This window comes from Paramisgurnus dabryanus, chromosome 22, assembly GCF_030506205.2.
Source record: "Paramisgurnus dabryanus chromosome 22, PD_genome_1.1, whole genome shotgun sequence".
In the NCBI taxonomy this organism is placed as follows: domain Eukaryota; kingdom Metazoa; phylum Chordata; class Actinopteri; order Cypriniformes; family Cobitidae; genus Paramisgurnus; species Paramisgurnus dabryanus.
Genome location: NC_133358.1, coordinates 1,369,785 through 1,392,746, shown reverse-complemented (window position 1 = coordinate 1,392,746; position 22,962 = coordinate 1,369,785). Strand labels below are relative to the sequence as shown.

Here is a 22,962-nt window from a genome sequence, read left to right as displayed (position 1 = left end):
GCAACTTTTTTTCTTTTCTTCCTATTTGAGTTTATACTATATTGCTGGGTACTGGTTTCATTCACATGAAATGCAGCAAGTCAGTTATATGTCAATCTGACTTTTATCTGTTTCTCAAATGGGTGCTGATTTCTGGCTGTAAGATCACTTGTGCATATTGCGAGCTAAGAATGTGAAAGTAAAAGGCATATTTGCACAGGTTAAATTATTTTAGTAATTTTTAAGTGAGTAGAGTCTCATTAATACAGTAATTTCTATTCCCAGAATGTTCTCTAAAAGTAATAGTTTGATCTGATGTCATACATGCACAAACTTTTTATTGTGAATTATGAGAGGTTTAGCTTTAGTTCATATTACGTCAAATACGTTAACCAAAGTCACAATGCCAAAATTCGTGCGCTAAATTTAAATTTGCAATGTGACGCATCGCGAGAACATCAAACCACCAAAAGATACCAGTTTATTTGTGAAAGCCATTCAAATGAGAACAGCTGCGATATTATCTTGATGTTATTTTAATTGTTGTTTATTGAAATCTTAATTACGGGCCCCCCAACCCTAACAAAAAACATAACAATCTCTCCTAGTTTTGACCTCGGTGCTACATCTATCATCATATCTGTCACTATCAAAAATCTAGGTATAACTCTAAACCCCTCTCTGTCCTTAGATCCATAGGCGTAGCATGACATTTGATCTTGGGCGGCCAGACTGGTACATCATAGAATCTATACCAGAACATGTGCTATGATTTTTACCCCAAACTAGATAATTAAAATTAATAACATTTTCGTTGACTACATTAAAATAAAAGCCTGAATGTTAGATAAACAATAAACATAATAATGGATTACAAAGGTTTTTGTAACCGTAACACACAGTTAAAAGAAAAGAATGAGGACCATTTTGATTAATATTATTAATACTATAATTATTTAAACTGTATCCGTTTTTATTATAATCAGTGACCAAATATTGAAGCATCCTAAATTACACAAATTACAGTTTGACAGTAAATATAAACAACAATTATTTTAAAGTTAAGAGGCTTAATGCCCTACACCGTATGAAAACAATCCCAGGGTTAGTTCATTTTCTTTGCTTCTAAAACACAACCCAATTCAATTTATAATACAAGTATAGCCTATATTGCTTTTCTTTGTTTGTTCTAAAATTTATTTTCTTTGTTCGCATGTTTAACTTTAGGCTTGCAGAGTCATAACCTGAAGACCCGCCCGTTTGTAACGTAGTGTCCCTTGGTGTGTTCGACTTCATGCGGCGCTGCGCAGACCGATCGGCGGCCGACTTGAAGCAGTGCATTCCGGTTAGTATTTTTGTCCGACTTCAGCTGGCGCTGCAGGCACGTGATTGTGTCATATGGTTTTTAAGTACCGCGAGAGCGTTTCAAGAGTAGCCGGCCAGCTCAGCCGGTGCAGCTTCTCCAGAGCGGCTGCCCGGAGTTGTGATGACGTAACAGCTTTACGTGATTGGTTGCCTCATTGATGACAACGATCACGTGCGTTTCAAGTTTAATCCAACCTTTAGTTCCACTTATAAACATTATAAATTCATGTTTTAAAACAGGAAAAAACACTTTAATATGCTTAAATATGTTATATTGTGTCGTGTAATAAAATAAAAATGAAAATGACAAACTCTATTGGTATTTTAATAATATAGGCTTGTTTCCCGTTATTTTCGGGTATACAGTATAAGCAGCAATTAAAATATTCGATATAAAATGTTCCTGGTTGCAACTTTTTATTAAAAGGTTTGTTTTTATGAAATTCAGCTTTTAATTCACTTCATTTGCGATTAAAAACAAGGAAACACGGCGCACACGTCACTACGGCAAGCAGCAGGTGTCCGGCTTGACGGCTCCGTCTTCAGTTCCTCCCTCGACTGCAAGCGGCAAACCTCGCCGATCGGTCTGCGCAGCGCCGGATTATCTCGAACACACCTATCGTGTTCATGTGTATTTGTGTCTTGGTTAACTCATATGTCTCTATGCACCTGTGTTTGACTTGTGTTCATGTATGTCCTTCTCCCTGTGTTAATTAGTGTCTCCGCCCCCTTGTTTGCTACTATGGTTACTCATTGCTCTCATGCTCTTCCCCTTGTTTGTTGTCCTAGTCACTGATTGTTTCTGCTCTGTCATTGGTCTTTGTCATGCATTTATACCCTGCCTGTTCATTCTGTGTTTGTCGTTCGTTGTAAGTTGTTGCATGTCTCTAGTGTTCCCTAGTTCGTGTTCCCTAGTCGTGTTTGCCTTGTTTACATTTGCTTTTGTGGGAATAAACTAGTGGTGGGCGGAGCGAAGCTTCGTGAAACACTGAAACAGTTGAATCAATTGTGCCGTATGTTTCGAGGCTTCGAAACATCAATCCGAAACTGCCTCCACAGTGACACCTAGCGGTCGTTTGCATGTCTTTACATGAAGCAGCCTTGACAAGATTTTAGACGAGCGCTGACAAATTGTATCCCACATGTTGTTTGATTGACACACAAGTGATAGAATGGGAGAGTGGATAGTGCTCTCGACTTTCATTCGTAGATCTTTGGATCGAACCTGGGAAATGTATGTGCTACGTCATCATAATAAAATAGTTTTGTTGTTGTTTTAACATCTGTTTGACAACTACATGAGCTTTTAGGCTCACAATTGTCGATAACTATAGGCTATTCGGGTCTATTTAATGAAAAAAAAATAGAATAGAGATATACCAAATAAATAATAAGAGATTCATAAAATATATCAAGCCATAATATGCCACATTGTTTACATATAAAGATCTTTATTCAAATATATAAATTGTTCTGTGTTGATAAACTCAACCAGCTACTTTTTTACATATAATTTCTCCAGCCTTTGAAAACATTCTCACACAAGGGACACTTGCTGGCATGCATTTTTTGTAAGTAGCCTAAGTGTTACATACCTATGAGGAAAATTTACTTCTTTTCAGTAATTTATAGTATTTGATCTTGCCAAAAACGCATCTATGAGGTATTGTCAGTTTTGTTTCCTACCCTGTCAGTTTAAGATTCGAAGCAGATTCGACAGGTACGCCACCTTTCGAAATACTTGTGAAATGCACCGCTTGGTGTTTCGAATCACTTCATCACGTGACATGGGTGTTTCGAATCACATTTCGGAGCAGTGTTTCGAAACATTTACGCTTCGGGATCTCGACACAGTGTCGAAACGTCAGTTTCGCGGGAGCCATCCCTAGAATAAACTGCATTTGGATTCGCACTTTGCCTCAACCTGTCTTACCTGGGTTTCAACCGTGACACCGTTATCCAACATCAGCATTATTTAATTCCAATCCCGATCCGATTGACATAAAGACCACACCGCAAATTGATTACTTAAATGATGCCTATTGATTCCCTGTGTGCCCTGCTGTTCTGTCTATAAACAGATAAAACAGTCTCTCTGTCTGCCTCAAGTTCAATATTATAATGTCTTTCTCTTCCTATAGGTAGTGATGGGAGAAACGAAGCTTTTCGAAGCTTCGAATCAATTGAACCAATTGCTTCGAAAATTGATTCAGTTTTTCGAAGCAGTTCGAAACAGCACACACGCTGGCGACCCCTGCTGGTCAAAATAGTGTAAAGCAGATATGGCCAAACATTTTAGACTTTTTTTAACAAAAAATAGCAATATTTTTATTAAAATATGTTTAAAAAAAAATATTTAACTTAATTAAGACATAGTTAAAAGTGTATTATGTGTTTTTTGTTTTATTTAGGGCAAACAAATCATTAAAACTAACTACCCTTTTAATTATGCAAATTTGTTTCATTAAATCTGTCTATAAACAATAAATAGACAAAATGGCAGTGTAATTAGTCAGAAGGATAAATGTTTTATGAACTTTTATAATAAAACTGACCCGAGTTCACCGAAACATATTAGACACTGGTCATGTGATCAACTCCCCCTAGTGGTGAATCGTCGTATTTTCGAAACGTTTCGAAACAGTTATGACGTAATGAAGCCTCGTTTGCTAAAATCACGTGACTTGGGCCAGTTTGAAACACGCTCCGAACCACTGATTCGAAACAAAAGATTCGTAAATGTTTCGAAGCCTCATGAAGCAGTGCTTCGAAAACGACCATCACTACCTATAGGAATAATGTAGCTTTCACTCCCAAACAAATTAATACTATTAATGTCTTGGCAGTCCTGTGTTCTGTACATAGTATTCAGTATTTATCCTACCTTTTGGTTTTTGACAATTATCTTCATTTAATGTGAAACGTTTTGAGTGTCGATTTCAGGCACAGCAGTGCACTGTGCTTATATAAAAGATGCAATTTGTATTATCTGTGCGCTATATGGCGCCAGATCAAATCAATAACAATGACGTTGTTTAATTACGCTCTGAAGCAGCGTGGAATTATGGGATTTGTAGTCTTTAACTCAACCGCTGATGGACATCAATCAGACACGAACGAGAAATCACGTTGACGGATAAGGTAATCAAGTCTTATAAATGTTGCGTTTGATGACATTGTTTATTTCTTTATGTAAGTTAATATGTGATGTTCAAAACTAAATTGTTAGTCATAGTATTAGTCCAAAGTCCACAGTATTAGTCCAATTCGATGGTTAACACAGCACAGAATTAAGTTTTCAACTTACAATCTAATGATTTTTCACATAATGTATTGACAGTACAAATCTTATTGTGAAGTGTCTTAAAATGACCATTTATATTGCTGTACAATACCTATTGATGTGCATATCGTCCGCGGGAAGATGCGCTGATTACAATCTACACACTAATGTTGTGATCAATATAATAGCATACGTTTTTTGAAGGGTTACGAATCAAAACAACTCGCCCATCGCATAAAACACAAGCAGGATCAGAATCTCTGTCTAGTTAAATGTTGTCACAAAGCTCTCTCTATCCAGATGCAACACCAAATTGATCCTCTCTCGTTTTGTTCCAAACTCTTCTTGGGTCGTTTGGTTGGCCCGTACGCTTACGGGAGCTGTCTTTGCTGACAGACGGTAAAGAGTAATCCATAGTCCATATGGCAAGCACGTAGCTCGACAGGCGCTACTAACGCATAGCTCCGCATTTGTCCACGACACTGGCTGCGTCCGAAAACTCAAGGCAGTGACTCGTTGCTTTTCCCTCATGAGGAAATGACTTCGGAGGCATGAAGGCAGCTCAGAGAAAGGCTTTCGGACGCACTTCAAAGGCAGCGTGTTTGAAATATAAACAGAGAGCGCCTTTGTGATAACTAATCACATATTTGAAGACTACAATACTAATTTCTCGCTAGAAATGCAATTAAAATGTGTAAAAAGTGAAAATATACGTTTATTTACACTAAATTTGTGCTCCAGTCGCTTCCTTGGCCGCCATTTTATTTTTTCGAACTCGACCACTGTTGTCATGTGGTTTTTACTTCAGTAAAGGCGGTGACAAAGGGTCACATGGATATTAACGTCATTGACAGGAGACTGCACTGCCCCGTGTCAATGTTTTGAATGGAAATTTTCTCACGATTTACAAGTAGTTGAAAACATTACAGATATTGATAGGAATCAGCTGGACAAAATATATAACACTGGCCTAGTGGTTTTTGGACATTTTACTGCAAATATCTTACAAATTGCACCTTTAAGCATATATTTAGATGAACTAATGGCTTGATAAGTTAATGAAATGAGTGCAGAGATTCCAAAAGGATGTCCAAAAAAACTTGGGTAATATGTTAAATAAAAAGATGAATGGCTTTGCTTGCCGCCCTGCGGTGCGCCCCTGAACATATATGTTCATGTGATGATGACAACTTTCACCTTAAATTGTGGTCATACAGATAAAAGTAAAACAACATTCGAAAGAAGAAAAGATTGTGCTTCATTAACCCTTGTGCATCCTTGAGGACATGTTTGTCCTTTTCAGTTTTGTTTTTTTGACAACTTTGCCTGCGTTAATGCTAACTGCATAAAATTTGCCACAGGTGTGCATTTTTATTTGAATTTTAATATTTCACCTTCATTTCCTTTAAAAAATCTATTTTCTACTAGGTACACAAAATACTTCCTCTCAGGACCTTTTGGACAAAAATTTTCCCATTGAAACCCATTAAAACTGCAATTTTTTATCCCTTTGTTAACAGGCTTTCATTCTGTTGGCAAGGCTTCAAAATTTTTATTTATACTATTTTTTACCAGATGGTGCCATTTTTTTAGGTTTGGCATATAAAGCAAATTATCGCTTTATTATTGTTTTCTGCTTATGCATATTATAGAGCCAATTAGATATATTATGAAGCTATAATTGTGTGGGTGTGTTGGTATGGATGTCAGAGTGTGGTTTGTATGTGTGTACTGAAAATTTTATGTGTGTGTATGTGTGTACCTGGTAATTATCACGTTGTGGTGACCAATTGTCCCCACAAAGATAGGAATACCAGTATTTTTGTGACCTTGTGGGGACATTTTGAGGTCCCCAGGAGAAAACAAGCTTATAAATCAAACAGAATGATGTTTCTTGAAAATGTGAAGTAGTAGAAGGGTTTCTGTGATGGTTATGGTTAGAGAATGGGGTAGGTAAGGGGAATAGAATATACAGTTTGTATGGTATAAAATGCATTACGTCTATGAAATGTCCCCACAAAACATGGAAACCAGAATGTGCATGTGTGTGTGCGTGTGTGTGAGCGTGTGTGTGAGCGTGTGTGAACAGTTTGAATGAAAAAAAATATATTGTACTGGAAATCACAAGACTACAACCGCTGCAAAGGAGGTGTCGTTTTTTTCATAAAAAAAAACAACAGTGGCATTGTGTAAACAAACCAGCATTTGAAGGGTTAAAATTCTGAAAATTAATGAATGTTTGGTCATTATGATTAGAGCTGATGCTGGTTAAAAAAATGGCATCAGTGAAAGTGGAAAAAAATATGAATCTATAATATTTTTATGACACTTTTTTGACATGGACATTTTTGTCCTTTATGGACAGATTTTTTAAATCTGATACTGCATTTTTAAATCTGATACTGCATAAAAAATATGAATGCATAAAAATGTATGTTGTTGTTAATCATTGACATATCCAAGGCTGTAATACTCAAAGAAAAAAAAATCTGCTTAGCATTTAGTAAATTGAAAATAATTAATTTTTTTATTTTTTTCATAAAAAAACAGCAGTGGCATTGTGTAAACAAACCAGCATTTAAAGGGTTAAAATTCTGAAAATTAATGAATGTTTGGTCATTGTGATTAGAGCTGATGTTGGTTAAAAAAATGGCATCAGTGGAAGTGGAAAAAATATTAATCTATAATATTTTTATGACACTTTTTGGACATGGACATTTTTGTCCCCTGTGAACCTATGTGTAACTTTTTAGGGCCCGAGCACACCGGGGTGTGAGGACCCTATTGTTCTTCAAGGAGTTATTATTATTATTTTTTTTCTTTTTCTCCGACTTCAGCGGGACTTTAGAGGGCCTAAACATACTCGAAAACTCATGAAATTTTGCACAGATGTCAAGAGTGATGAAAATTTACATGTGGTGTATGCTTTAGAATTAGGCGTGAGAAAATGGCTCTATAGCGCCACCTACAAATTTTCAACGAAGCAGCCCTCGGACTGTGTTTGACGTACAATTACGAAATTCGGTACGCGTCTGTAGCATGACAAGACCTACAAAAAAGTCTCTTGGAGCGAAGCCGTAAACCAAACAGGAAGTCAGCTATTCTGAGTTATTTTTGTGATTTGGGCGCAGTTTTTGTCATTTCCAGGCGTCATACTTTAACTAACTCCTCCTACAGTTTTCGTCGGATCATCTTCATATTTGGTGAGTGTCATCTTAAGGCCTTTGTGATGCTAAATTGCGAAGGATTTGACTCTACGTAAAAATTTGTGTCGGTTCTGGCCCGACAAAGTTTGATGTTTTCCAATGAAACAGGAAGTTGCTGGAACTCATGCATACAGTGTCCGATCTGTCCCAAATTTCACATGATTGCTAAGAGTCCTGACCTGAACACATCTACATAACAATTTTCATTTATAGCCATAGCGCCACCAGCTGGCAACCTGAAGGAACATGTTTTAGCGCCACTTTCAAATATTGAATGAAGCAGCCCTTGGACTGTGTTTAATTTCGGTATGCTCATGTATTATTACAAGCCCTACAAAAAAGTCTCTTGGAGCAACGCCCTAAACCAAACAGGAAGTCAGCTATTTTGAATTATTTCTCAGATTTTGGCTCAGTTTTTCTCATTTCCAGCAGTCATACTTTAACTAACTCCTCCTACAGTTTTCGTCGGATCATCATCATATTTGGCGAGTGTCATCTTAAGGCCTTTGTGATGCTAAATTGCGAAGGATTTGATTCTATATTAAAATTTGTGTCTGTTTCGGCCAGCCAAAGTTTGATGTTTCGCTATGAAACAGGTTGCTGGAACTCAGGCATACAGTGTCCGATCTGTCCCAAACTTCACATGATTGCTAAGAGTCATGACCTGAACACATCTACATGTCAATAGTCACTTATGGTTATAGCGCCACCAGCTGGCAACAGGAAGTGACATGTTTACAATGATTATCCAATGTCTGATCTGTCCCAAACTTCACATGATTAATAAGAGTCCTGGACTGAACACATCTACATGTCAATAGTCACTTATGGTTATAGCGCCACCAGCTGGCAACAGGAAGTGACATGTTTACAATGATTATCCAATGTCTGATCTGTCCCAAACTTCACATGATTAATAAGAGTCCTGGAGTGAACACATCTACATGTCATTAGTCACTTATGGTTATAGCGCCACCAGCTGGCAACAGGAAGTGACATGTTTACAATGATTATCCAATGTCTGATCTGTCCCAAACTTCACATGATTAATAAGAGTCCTGGAGTGAACACATCTACATGTCAATAGTCACTTATGGTTATAGCGCCACCAGCTGGCAACAGGAAGTGACATGTTTACACTGATTATGCAATGTCCGATCTTTCCCTAACTTCACATGATTAATAAGAGTCCTGGACTGAACACATCTACATGTCAATAGTCACTTATGGTTATAGCGCCACCAGCTGACAACAGGAAGTGACATGTTTACACTGATTATGCAATGTCTGATCTGTCCCAAACTTCACATGATTAATAAGAGTCCTGGACTGAACACATCTACATGTCAATAGTCACTTATGGTTATAGCGCCACCAGCTGACAACAGGAAGTGACATGTTTACACTGATTATGCAATGTCCGATCTTTCCCTAACTTCACATGATTAATAAGAGTCCTGGACTGAACACATCTACATGTCAATAGTCACTTATGGTTATAGCGCCACCAGCTGGCAACAGGAAGTGACATGTTTACACTGATTATGCAATGTCCGATCTTTCCCTAACTTCACATGATTAATAAGAGTCCTGGACTGAACACATCTACATGTCAATAGTCACTTATGGTTATAGCGCCACCAGCTGACAACAGGAAGTGACATGTTTACACTGATTATGCAATGTCCGATCTTTCCCTAACTTCACATGATTAATAAGAGTCCTGGACTGAACACATCTACATGTCAATAGTCACCAGTGTTGGGCAAGTTACTAAAAAATTAGTAATTAGTTACAGTTACTAATTACTTCTTTTAAAAGTAACTGAATTACTCTACCGGTTACTGTATATCAAAAGTAATTAGTTACTTAGAAAAGTAACTTTTAAGTTACTTTTATGTCTGCTTTTTAAATGTAAATATGAACAGTACTGAACAGTCAAACAGTAAAATGATATGGATGGGCTATTTTACACATAAGACTCTAATATATCACATACTGTAGGAGCCTATTTTGCTTTAGATTCAACCTTTGAATATTTTTGTTAGAAATTATCTTAATATTTAAACTTAGTTTATTTATGTATATCATTTAGACCATTTAGACAAATATTCTGCATGTTTACAAAAATATAAAATGTGTTAAAATTGTGTAGTGTCTCTTTAAAAATTTGGAGACAATTGTGTCAACATGTCAAATTTTCTAAAATAAATTATAATTTTTCTGATTTCATATTTATTTTAATAAGTTAGAAACGTCTCCGCTGTGTCCTGCTGACAGGCACGATGCGTGTGCAGCAGATGAGGCAAATTATGGGTCCTCCGAAGGTTAGACCGTCTCATTTCAGTTCTCTTCGCGAACTTCTGAGCGCCTTGAATGGGCAAGTGCTCACCTTTTATTGCATGCTTAGTAGGGTGCAGCACTTGAATTGGAACACAGCTTGTGAAGCTTGCCACAGGGACTGCGCTCTTTGGTCATATATTGTTTGTTTTCTGTTGGATTTAAATGATACACAGGATTAAAGGAAGATATTTATTCAGAAAACGGAGTAGGCTACGTGGATTGTTTTGTCGGAGGGACACAGAGCGAGTGGATTGTTTAGTCAGATGGACACAGAGCGAGTGGATTTTTTGTTCGGATACGGAGAGACTGAAACTAAAACTAAAAGCGAGCTCACACATACTATGGAGTTTTAACATGGGTGTACACCGCAGTGTGAATATTTTAGTGGAAACAACAATCGCGGATCGTTCTCTTCCATGAAGCCGATGTAAACATCTAAGAATATATGATCATTTCTTAGATTTATTACCTTTGTGGACTACAAATGCAAGTTGATGTCATACTGCGATTGCTTGGTGAAGATAATTTACAAACATGAGACCGGATGGATTATGACTTGCGCACAATTTTTAAACAAAGGTATGTTGTCCCGTTTAGATTTTTCATGTTCATTCTATATGCACTGTCAGCTATGATGAAGTGTAATGAATCATTGCGCCGCCAACTACAGTCCTGCGACGTCAGATATGTCTTGTCTATTTTTTACAAAATAGGGTAACGCGCGTAACGAACTCATTTAAATTTCAGTAATTGTAATTGCGTTACTTGATTTAAAAAAATAGTGGAGTTACAGTAACGCGTTACTCCCATCACTGATAGTCACTTATGATGCCAATAGTCAGTTACGGTCATAGCACCACCAGCTGGTAACAGGAAGTAACATGTTTACAATGATAATGCAATGTCAGATTTGTCCCAAACTTCACATGATTGACAAGAGTCCTGGACAGAACACATCTACGTGCCAATATTTACATGTAGTCACTCATACACACACACACTCGCTCACTCACTCTCTCTCTCTCTCTCTCATGCTATCTTACACGATGCTACCTCGCTGTCATTTGTAATTAGCAACAGGAAATGTGGCACATTATACTACACTTTTAAATGGTTCACCTATGTTTACATGCTTAAATGCCTATTTACTACTGTTCCCTTTAATTCTTCTCATGCCACGGCGTGGCGGTGTCAGGTGTGCGAGGGCCCTTCCATCACTGCTTGCAGTTTTAATTTTAATTGATGCACAAGGGTTAAAAACATAATGTGCTTTCTACTGCATCGGTTTTGGAGTGTGTCAGAAAATCAGGCTACTTTTTAATTCATATTGTTAATCTGATGATTTTTTTAAGTAAAACATATTTCGTGTAGGCATATTTATTTTATTCTTTTTTCTCCAAACAGATAAATAATCATCATGTTCTGTTGATTCAATGCTGTTTGCGCATGAAACTAAACCCTGAGGAAAATTATGATGTTTTATTTATTTATAAATGAGTGAATCAAGGAAGGACTTTATTTCTCCATTTAAGACTCCACTCAGTCTGGCACGGTGGACATAAGGTAGCCTGAATTTGCCAGCCGCAGCTGTGGGTTTTGTCTAAAAGAAATACAGCAAACGCTGAAAAGTTTAGGATTAGATTAGGAGGTAGTATTAGCATGAAAACAGCGGTCCTGCTAAATGAGATACAGCTACATCCTAACTCCTGTGAAATGTTGTGTTTAGGGTTAGGTTATTCGAGAAGGATTAGGATGAAACTGTGCTCATCTGGCAAGATTTTGTTTGCTGTATCCCTTCTAGCCACAACCGCAGACGTGGCGGGAAGATTGCATACAGCGGAAACACTGAAGTGACGTTACTGAGCACCATGTGAAAAATACACAAACGAAAACCTAAATTAATATGTTAATACATCAGTTGAAAAGATGGTGAAACACTGGTTCTTGCTTTTGTCACATCACGCATTGATTATTGTAACTCATTATTTTATGGTTTAACAGCGCAGTCCATCTCCTGCTTGCAATACATTCAAAACTCTGCTGCAAGAATGCTTACATCCACTAAATGCTCTACTCATATCAGCCCTGTCCTTTTTCATCTTCACTGGCTACTTGTGCTTTCTCATATTACATTCAAAGTCCTCCTGATTACCTTTAAAGCTCTCAATGGTCTTGCTCCCTCCTATCTTTCTGAATTACTCTCTCCCTATACTCATTTTGTTCTCTCTGATCTTCTAAATGCAAGCTTCTGTGTGTACCCAGATTCCGACATCATCTATGGGTGGCACGTCTTTCTCTGTTATTGCTCCTAAGCTATGGGACTCACTGTCCGTGGCTCTTCGAACAATAACGTCACTTTAGAAATTCAAGTCTAATATAAAAACTTATTTCTTTGTTCAGTACTACCGGTAATAATGTATTTCTCCTATTCATTAGCTTTCTGTGTGTGTATAAATACCTGAACTCCTGCGATGTGCAACTGCAATCACTCATGTTTTGGACTGTAGCAAGTGACTACTACCTATTTCTATGTTCTCTTTAAGTGCATAATGTTTGCTCTATTATAACTGCCTTTGTAAAGCATCCTTGAGCATGGGAAAGGCGCTATAAAATTAAACATTATTATTATTTAATTTTTCTCATTGCATCAGAATCAATGGCCCGTGTAATGACTTTTCTTGGCAGGGTAAATAAAATATTTTATACCAAGGCCGTAACTTTGGGTCTACCATTGGGGGGGTTAAACTCGCAGCATATATATTTATTTATTGAATCATTTTCTTGTGTAAAAGGTAACATGCTAATTTGCCGTTCCTGTATTAGAAATACATTGTGATACCTTTACTGATTTAGACTACTTAACGTAAATGCAGCTGTTCACTTGACTATTTATGCCCTAATGACACAGTTGTTAAATTAAGTGTTTAAGCACTAGCCAGCAGTGGCAGCTTTCACTTAATTGATTTTTGTGTGTGTTCAATATTTTATCAAAAAAGAAACAAGAACTTAAAGATTAATCAAATGAATCACTGTATTTGCACCTACATGCAGCAAATGTAATATGAACAATTCAACTCTCAATACATTACACAATACAGGGTGGCACACTGAAGTGCAGCTTGCACCTTTATTCAGAACAGATTTCACATATTGGTGGGCATCACCAAAACTCACCATCCACTAACAAAATCTAAACAAAAGCATGTACGGTAAATACAAAAGCAGGCCTATCTGTAAATCACAACATGTTACAACATATTAAACTGCAACTTAACACACATACCATTCAGTTAAAAGCATGAAACATCTGTTTACGTCTCGGTGTAAAAGAAATGAACTGTGCACACACTGACTTCTTAGTTAAGAGGTCCAAATTTGTCCTAATGGATGTGACACACTCAAGGCTGCCTTAATGCACGGGCTTACCTGGGCTGAAGCCCAGGGGCCTCCCAAGTTCAGGGGCCTCCCAAGTTCACGTTCATATTGTTTTTTAACTTGTCACGTTATCTGTCAATCACTCTAACTGCACGTTACATGGCTGCTGATTTGTCCGTGGTAACTTACCGTGACATAAAATATCATTAATTAAGTAATTAAGTGCGCGTTGTCAACTTGACATTCCTGCATTTTAGACTGAGTGTGATAGAGAAACGGAAAATAATCCACCAACAAATGAAGGAGTAATTTCTGAAATTTCATAATAAGCCCTGAGGTGCAGGTCTCTCTCTCTTTCGCGTGCGCGCTCGCTCGCTCGCTCTCTCTATGCTCGTGCAGCTGAGTCTCTGGCATGCAAGTCTCTCCTACTGTGCGCAAGAAACTGTGCCGCCAAATAAAGAAAGGAGTTCCCGAACATATTAATGCTGTTCGTTGTTATAAAGTTTAAGTTTACTCGCGTTTATATCAGTGACGCGTGCGCAGCTGGAGCGATGTAGTTTGACGCGATGTAAGTTCACAGTACACACATCTGTTGGTTTAGAAAGACGACGCAACAATAAATGTGCAAGTCAAAGCGCGACAAGACCATCTCAAATGATCATCCCCTGATCGCACCATTCATATTTATAATCTCCTTATCTAAAGATCTTATGTACATGTATGTTCCCTGTCTGTTTTGTGCATATTCATATGTGTTCGTTTTACATGCGTAGTATGCATAAATACTAAATACAATGCATACTATATCTTCAATAGCCTACAAAATAAATAACTGATTAAAAAACAAGATTCGGTCTATAAAGACTTATCTTTTGTTAACATTAATGCATTTTCACTTTAAAACTAACTTTAACTTCTTATATTTTTAATGGTGAGCATTTAGTTGATGTCATAATGTGATCCTACGATGAAAAACTTTTAAAAACTTAAAAAAAAATGTTGTACTTACGTGTGAAAAGGTTAAGTAAGGCTTGCATTTAAATGTGTCTTTGTTTCGTTTGGAGTGTATGGTCAATAAATAAAGGAATTAAAAAGATGAACACAAAACCTGTTTGTCGCGCCCCACTTGTCATGTCTCTATATGCCCCACACTGACTTTGAGAAACGCTGAGCTAACTTAACAGCTAACTTAGCAATAGGGTTAGGTTTAGGTTAGGGTTTGTAAAAGAGGGGAGGAGCAAGGTGAAAAATGGGTAGGCATGTGGAAAGGGCAATAGTAGCTTAAAAGAGGAACAAGAACACAAGACCGATATGTGCATTTTGAAAATTACACAAGCCAGTTCACACAATAATCATCATCTGTAGGCTAACACTGATTTTAAGTATAAAGAATAGCGTCTGTTTCAATAACACTTTAAAGTGTAGGTAAGTCACTCTTAATAGCAGCAGTGGAATCACTCATTTTAATTATGAATGCATAATTGTGCATTTAATGTATAAGGTTGACTGTAAATATTGCAAGAAATCCAGTGCCATTCAATGATGTTTGTAACTCAGCTGCAGGGACAAATGTATAAACAGAAGTGATGTTACGTTTCAGGTGAATGAATCGTTCTCATTCACACAATCAATTGACTCATATGTCTCATTCACTGAAATTCCTACCCCCATAGAGACAGAGCGCAGTTATGCTAATTTGAAAACCACGCCCACCGGGGGGACAATCCAACCATCTCCATTGACTTTGTATTACGAGAGCCTCCTTGTTATTTCTGGCTTATAACAAAAAACAAAAATAATGCCTAAAAGCTGCTGTGTGACAGAGTGTACAGCTAACAAGCAAAAACAGAAATAGGTTTTTATTAGCTGTTGAGCCGTAAAACCCAGCCTTTAAGGAGAAAAAAGTGGATTGCCGACTATGTTTCCCTCTAGTGGGGACAGTTCTACTAATAGTAGTACTATGAAAAGTTGCCTGTTTCCACTTTTGTGTCTTTAAAAGGTCGTTTTTTGGGGTCGACAGCCAGATCTCAGCCAAATATTTGTACTTTTTTGCAGTGGTGGACAGTAACGAAGTAAATGTAATTCGTTACTGTACTTAAGTAGTTTTTTGGCGTATCTGTACTTTACTCAAGTACTTTTATTTTGGGAGACTTTTACTTTTACTTTACTACATTTTAAAGTCAAATATCTTACTTTTTACTCTACTACATTTTGAAAATTCGGTCGTTCCTTTTTATTTATCAGTGGATAAAAAACTTAACTGGATAGAATAAAGCTGCAAAAAAAAAAAAAAAACGCACCCGTGATGCGTCAAACCACCAATCAGGGTACAGCATGTGCTTTTGAACTTGTTTTGGTTGCCGCGCTGGTTCACGAAAGCTAAGCGAGTGCAGCAGCCAGCGTATCGTTTGGAGAATAAAACTGCATTTAAAAACAACGGAGGAAATGACTTGACCCGCCACAACAACAATGGCCTTATTTACGCGAGTTTTTTAAGTCCTTGAAATAGAAGAAGGAGTCCTTCGTGTCTTCTCTGCCTTCCTTGAAACTGTGCTATTTCGTTTTACAAGAATACTCCTTCAAATCTAAGGAAACGCGTAGAGGTAAGCCATTTTTATTCTGGTTATATTTTTAAAGGAGCAATCTTAACAGTAGCTTGCAGAAAACTGTTTCATTGTGTAGTTAAAATATATACGATGTTATCATGAATGAATTTTAAGTAAGTTAGCTATGCAGGCTGGAGCTATTTTTAGCCGTATAGTTAGTGCTGTGTTATTGTGAAATGACAATCAATCGCTATCAACACTGTTGTAAAATATAAATGACATTTTGACTAGCCATGCAGTGTATTTTGCTTAAACAGGCAGGTGGATTGGAGTGGTCCTTATACTACATATTATAACTAATATTTTCCAAAGTTTTGCTTCCAAATATATTAATACATTTATTTATGTATTACAATATACATATGACATGCTAAAGCACATTAAATGTTTCTTAAATTATATTCTGTAAGGCTTATTGTATTTGCCAAAGCAGTGGTGGACGAATTACACAAATCATGTACTTGAGTAAAAGTAAAGATACCCAGGGTAAAATTTTACTCAAGTTAAAGTAGAAGAACTTGCTTAAAAGTTTTACTTGAGTAAAAGTACAAAAGTATCTGCCTTAAAATGTACTTAAGTACAAAAGTACTGTGATTTATTATGTCTGTATCATATTGTCACGAAACTCAAATTATGTGAAAAAACTCTCTTGGCTCACTTATCTATTAATAGAAGGACATTAATTATTCAGACACTGATGTCTATTAAAATTATCATAAGCCTAAAACCTTAATGCCAAACAATTCCTTTAGCACCAAATGAAATAACAGGATTTGAGAGCAGAAAGTCTCATTTCAAGATTTATTTGTTAAATAATTTAACAGTTGAAGTGTAGTAAAAACTTGAATTAAGCACAGGTTCACAGGAGTTTTCTTTTACTATCTGGAGGTTGATGGAGCCTCCTGACTTTCCAGGTTTCTTTTCCTTTATGATGTTACAGTAACATACCTTTTAATGTTGGCTACCATGCTTTCTCTGCAAAAGAAAAGATTCAGACATTAAATACATATCTAGAAACCAGTCTCCCTTCCTTTGGCAAATACAATAAGCCTTACAGAATATAATTTAAGAAACATTTAATGTGCTTTAGCATGTCATATGTATATTGTAATACATAAATAAATGTATTAATATATTTGGAAGCAAAACTTTGGAAAATATTAGTTATAATATGTAGTATAAGGACCACTCCAATCCACCTGCCTGTTTAAGCAAAATACACTGCATGGCTAGTCAAAATGTCATTTATATTTTACAACAGTGTTGATAGCGATTGATTGTCATTTCACAATAACACAGCACTAACTATACGGCTAAAAATAGCTCCAGCCTGCATAGCTAACTTACTTAAAATTCATTTATGATAACATCGTATATATTTTAACTACACAATGAAACAGTTTTCTGCAAGCTACTGTTAAGATTGCTCCTTTAAAAATATAACCAGAATAAAAATGGCTTACCTCTACGCGTTTCCTTAGATTTGAAGGAGTATTCTTGTAAAACGAAATAGCACAGTTTCAAGGAAGGCAGAGAAGACACGAAGGACTCCTTCTTCTATTTCAAGGACTTAAAAAACTCGCGTAAATAAGGCCATTGTTGTTGTGGCGGGTCAAGTCATTTCCTCCGTTGTTTTTAAATGCAGTTTTATTCTCCAAACGATACGCTGGCTGCTGCACTCGCTTAGCTTTCGTGAACCAGCGCGGCAACCAAAACAAGTTCAAAAGCACATGCTGTACCCTGATTGGTGGTTTGACGCATCACGGGTGCGTTTTTTTTTTTTTTTTTGCAGCTTTATTCTATCCAGTTAAGTTTTTTATCCACTGATAAATAAAAAGGAACGACCGAATTTTCAAAATGTAGTAGAGTAAAAAGTAAGATATTTGACTTTAAAATGTAGTAAAGTAAAAGTAAAAGTCTCCCAAAATAAAAGTACTTGAGTAAAGTACAGATACGCCAAAAAACTACTTAAGTACAGTAACGAATTACATTTACTTCGTTACTGTCCACCACTGTGCCAAAGGAAGGGAGACTGGTTTCTAGATATGTATTTAATGTCTGAATCTTTTCTTTTGCAGAGAAAGCATGGTAGCCAACATTAAAAGGTATGTTACTGTAACATCATAAAGGAAAAGAAACCTGGAAAGTCAGGAGGCTCCATCAACCTCCAGATAGTAAAAGAAAACTCCTGTGAACCTGTGCTTAATTCAAGTTTTTACTACACTTCAACTGTTAAATTATTTAACAAATAAATCTTGAAATGAGACTTTCTGCTCTCAAATCCTGTTATTTCATTTGATGCTAAAGGAATTGTTTGGCATTAAGGTTTTAGGCTTATGATAATTTTAATAGACATCAGTGTCTGAATAATTAATGTCCTTCTATTAATAGATAAGTGAGCCAAGAGAGTTTTTTCACATAATTTGAGTTTCGTGACAATATGATACAGACATAATAAATCACAGTACTTTTGTACTTAAGTACATTTTAAGGCAGATACTTTTGTACTTTTACTCAAGTAAAACTTTTAAGCAAGTACTTCTACTTTAACTTGAGTAAAATTCAAGTACATGATTTATGTAATTCGTCCACCACTGCTTTTTTGTGGTGGACCAAACTCAAACCAGAACTCCGCTAAAAAGGTGCATTTTGCTTTTGGTTGACTAGCCTCCTGCCACAACTCAGCCAAACATACAAAGCCAGAATTAAGCCTTGAGTGCCTTTAGTAAGCCAGTTTTGGCTCAGAATGTGTTGCTATCTGGGACATAATTAACCATTAAAGAACTAAAACGCTTTCCAAATTCATTACGTAACAAAACAGAAAGGCTGAATTTTACTGTATAAAATACATCAATCAGTAATCCTTTACTAGCAGTAATAGATGTGATTTAAAATAAGAATATTACATAGAATCCCAGATAGAATCGCTGCAAAAAGAAAATAACGTGATGCATACAAAGATATTAGAACTCACAACAACAATCAATAATCTCCAAACCGAAAAAAAGTCACTAAAATAATCTATACTAGAAATTCAATGCCATAGTATGCGGGATAATCTGATCTTTTAAGGCATACAAGAACAAACCGAAGACAACCCGGAACACGCGATCAAAGATTTCATGCATTCTACACTCAAAATCCCAAAAGAAACTGTCAACAATATAACTTTCCACCACGTTCATCGCCCCGGATCTAACAACAATAAAAATTGTGACGCAAAATGTACACACCCCATCGTTACAAAATGTAAACATTACAAACAGAAAAAACTGGTCAAGAGCAAAGGTAAAGAACTGCAAGGATCTACATTCAGACTTAACAATCAATTCCCACGAGTCATTCAGAACAGACGGAGTTCCATCAGAACCGAAAGAAAGCGATTAACACAGTTGATCCACTGTATGTGGGTGGTAAGCTTTACAGAAATGACACTATGTCTTGGCTGTAATCCTTCACTAAAGGGAACAGGAAAAAAACGCCAATGAATGCAATAAGAAATAAGTAATAATCACCTGTTGAGTATTGTCAAAATATGCTATCTGGATTCCCATTAGTAATCTTGGGCCAGTTGTTCAAAAAGTTTAATCTGGATCAAAATGATCCGGATTTGGAAATCACATTTTTTCCTATTCAGGATCAGGTAATCCGTCTTACTTTTATGCCGGTTTTTCAAAGCAACATTGGACTGGATCACCCTGATCCAGATACACAGTTTTCAAGATTACCAAATCCAGATTACCTGGGCTCTAAATGGGACAACATATCACAACATGTGCTACCAGCTATGTGAAGAACAGGTAGAAGAACCAATATGGGATCACTGTAAGAGTTTTTAATTTTGATACAAAACACAAAAATAACATAAACATCCATTTATAATTTATTTTATGAACCCTCATCTGAGTCACAAAAAAAAAATATATCCAATAACAAATACATTGTGGGCGCACAAAGGACGCTTCAAGTGTCTTTTCTGAGCTCCTGTGACTGCTGGCTCTACCAGTGAGGGTCCAGGTTGTATTTCAATAATACAGTAGGGCTGAGATCCAGAATGAATGTTTCCTCACTTTCCTTTACAATCGTAGGCTCACCATCCCCTACAACACCTCGAATCCCATGCAGAGCTTTATAGTTTTCACCTCCAATAATGTCCAGAACCACTTCTGTGTATTCATCAACACTTCCATTGCAAAACAAGATGTGCAATTGAGCTTTTAAATGGAGTTCTGAAGAGACGCTTTGCATGCCTTAACTACTTGCGAGTGGAACCACAGAGAGCATGCAACATAATACTAGCGTGTAACGTCCTGCACAACATCGTTACCAGGTGCAATGTCCCTTCCTGTGATGATGTTTATGATGCACCTGAGCCATTTGAAGAACCAGACCAACCTCTGGCATTCTGTCAGAATGAGGGACTGAGTGGACGTATAGTAAGGGATGCCATTGTTAGACATTGTTTTTGACAGGCTCATCTCTGATGATTGTTTCTTTGAAATTAATATACGGTGATGAATGACATAAACTTTTTTGTTTGTGATTGAAATCTGTTTGGGGGATTATTTCACATTTCATTATTTTTACTTTACTGAATAGCTTAATTGGTAGCCTATGTCTACTATATCTACTTTATCACTGTTACAACGGTTACACAAGTCAAGTTCAAAATATAAATAAAAGTATATACACTAAATGAAACAAATGTGTTATTTGACCAATTTTAAAGTTTTTCTACATTTCCCTCCTGGAATCCACCTTTAAATCCTACCCCCTGTTGGGATCAGGATAATCCAGTTTTTTTGGATCAAAGTTATCCAAATCCTACTGACAAGTTTTGAACAACACAAACTGAAGGTTTGATCCAGATTTAAACTAGGATTGGATTATGTGATCTGATCTGATTTCAGATTCCTTCTTTCCCTTTTGAACAACCCAGTTTCAAGATTTGATCCAATCCGATAACCAAAATCCGATCAGCTTACTTTTGAACAACTGGCCCCAAGTGCTCTCATGGCTTCATGTTGTATTTGTCTAAATGTGTCTTGTATGTTTTTTCCTTTTTATGCATAATTTCCTTCTATATGCAGAAATTTAATCTAGGAAAAGAACACTACTGTTACTATCTACAAATCAGGAATTCTATTAAAACTACAACTGGAATCAAAGATATTGCAACTCCCCCCCACAATCTTAAAACATTACTTTTTATTGACATATCAATTTATGTTGTGATAACTTGATTGAAATGGTTTTAATGTAATCTTTTGAGCTGATTGAGATAAAGAGTGTGTGATACATTGCCTTATTATTTAGTTGCCTTTACATTTTTTAAAGCATATATTACTGTTTCAGGTGAGGTTGCTTTTCAGAATGACTTTAGGTGAGTGTCTTCAATAACTAATATTAAATAATTCCAGTCTGTGAAATAAAAATATTTTTACTCAGAACTCTTGTTTATGCAAGTTTTTAATTTTTTCAGGATTTGCCATGCTTCTTTTCGTAATGGACCCTACAGCAGAGTTTGGGACCACCTTAAATCTTAAACAGATTGTTACTGGACGGTGTTATGAGTATGTAACCCTGGTTAATCCCAGCTCTTGGTGAGATTATTATTGCACATATATAAAAGTCTATGTGAGAGCATTAACATTCATAACTCTGTAATTTCCAAGTGGATAGTGCTAACTCAGGAGCTGACAATTTTCAGGTTTTAAATTTACATTGCTCAGTGTACATATGGAAACCACCAGCAGGGTGTTTAAAGTAACATTGAAGCAGTTCTAGAGTTAATTTGATACTTAAAGGAGTGGTGAATCAAAGAATCAATTTGAACTCTTTCCCCGCCACTGACAAGTTATCTTGTCAATTAAGAAAAAACATTTCATTGCCAATGACGCTTTCTTGAGTTTTTACAGCATTCAGTATTTTCGCTCTTACCCAATTTATATAAAAAACTGAAACAAAAACTAATTTAATTTTAAACTCTATGTATTTTTTGATAATCTTTCTGAATCTATACTCATTTTACAGCTCCCCTAGATTTAAACATTTGTTTTTTAACGTTTTGGAATCCATTCAGCCAATCTCCGGGACTGGCGCTACCACTTTTAGCATAGCTTATGTGGCAATGTGCTAATGTTTTTAACGAATGCCAATTATGGCAATAAATCGACTATGCCACCCCGGAAACGGCCAAATACATAGTGGCTGAGACAGATATCAGGAAATATAGACAGGAAATATTTTACACAATTTATTCAAAACACATTAATAAAGATACATGATTCCTTTTAATATGTACTGTAAAAATTTAAAAGAGTACAATCAATCACAAAAACCATCACACACGCACACACTAATATCACAAAGCTCAGCAAGCACTCTTGTTCTTTCACAACACCACACCAAACCCCACTTGTGAACACTGCAAGTCGACAGCCGTACCACCACCACATAGGCCTACAGCAGATCCTGACTAATACTGGTACCCCAGTTCTGAAGGGAAAATAAGAACAGAATTAGACCAACACACAAATTACACATCATCACATTATGATCAATAAAAAATACTGCTGCCAGAAAAAGTAAATCTCACCTGAGGATAGCGACCCTCCCTAAAGGCAGCACAAAGGCATCAAATAAACATCACATATGTGACCCGTCACGGAAACCAGGGACACAAGTCGGCAGCACAAGTTTCGAGAAAATGAGAATCAAAGTTGTTTTTTCAAAATTTGTGATTTTCGTTTTATTGCAGAATCTGTTAGTTGAGATCACGAAGAAGCCTCTCCATGTTTGAGAT

The 22,962-nt window shown here is 36.5% G+C and overlaps 1 protein-coding gene across 1 annotated transcript in view; it reads left to right on the top strand.

The window, feature by feature from the left end:
• The window catches only part of LOC135777772 (ADP-ribosyl cyclase/cyclic ADP-ribose hydrolase 1), a 232,216-nt gene that overhangs the window by 121 nt on the left and 209,133 nt on the right, over nucleotides 1–22,962 (top strand). Inside the window, exons 2-3 of the mRNA XM_065288005.1 lie at nucleotides 21,513–21,540; nucleotides 21,640–21,760. Coding sequence (XP_065144077.1) covers nucleotides 21,513–21,540; nucleotides 21,640–21,760 — 149 coding nt within the window. The remainder of the gene's footprint in view (nucleotides 1–21,512; nucleotides 21,541–21,639; nucleotides 21,761–22,962) is intronic.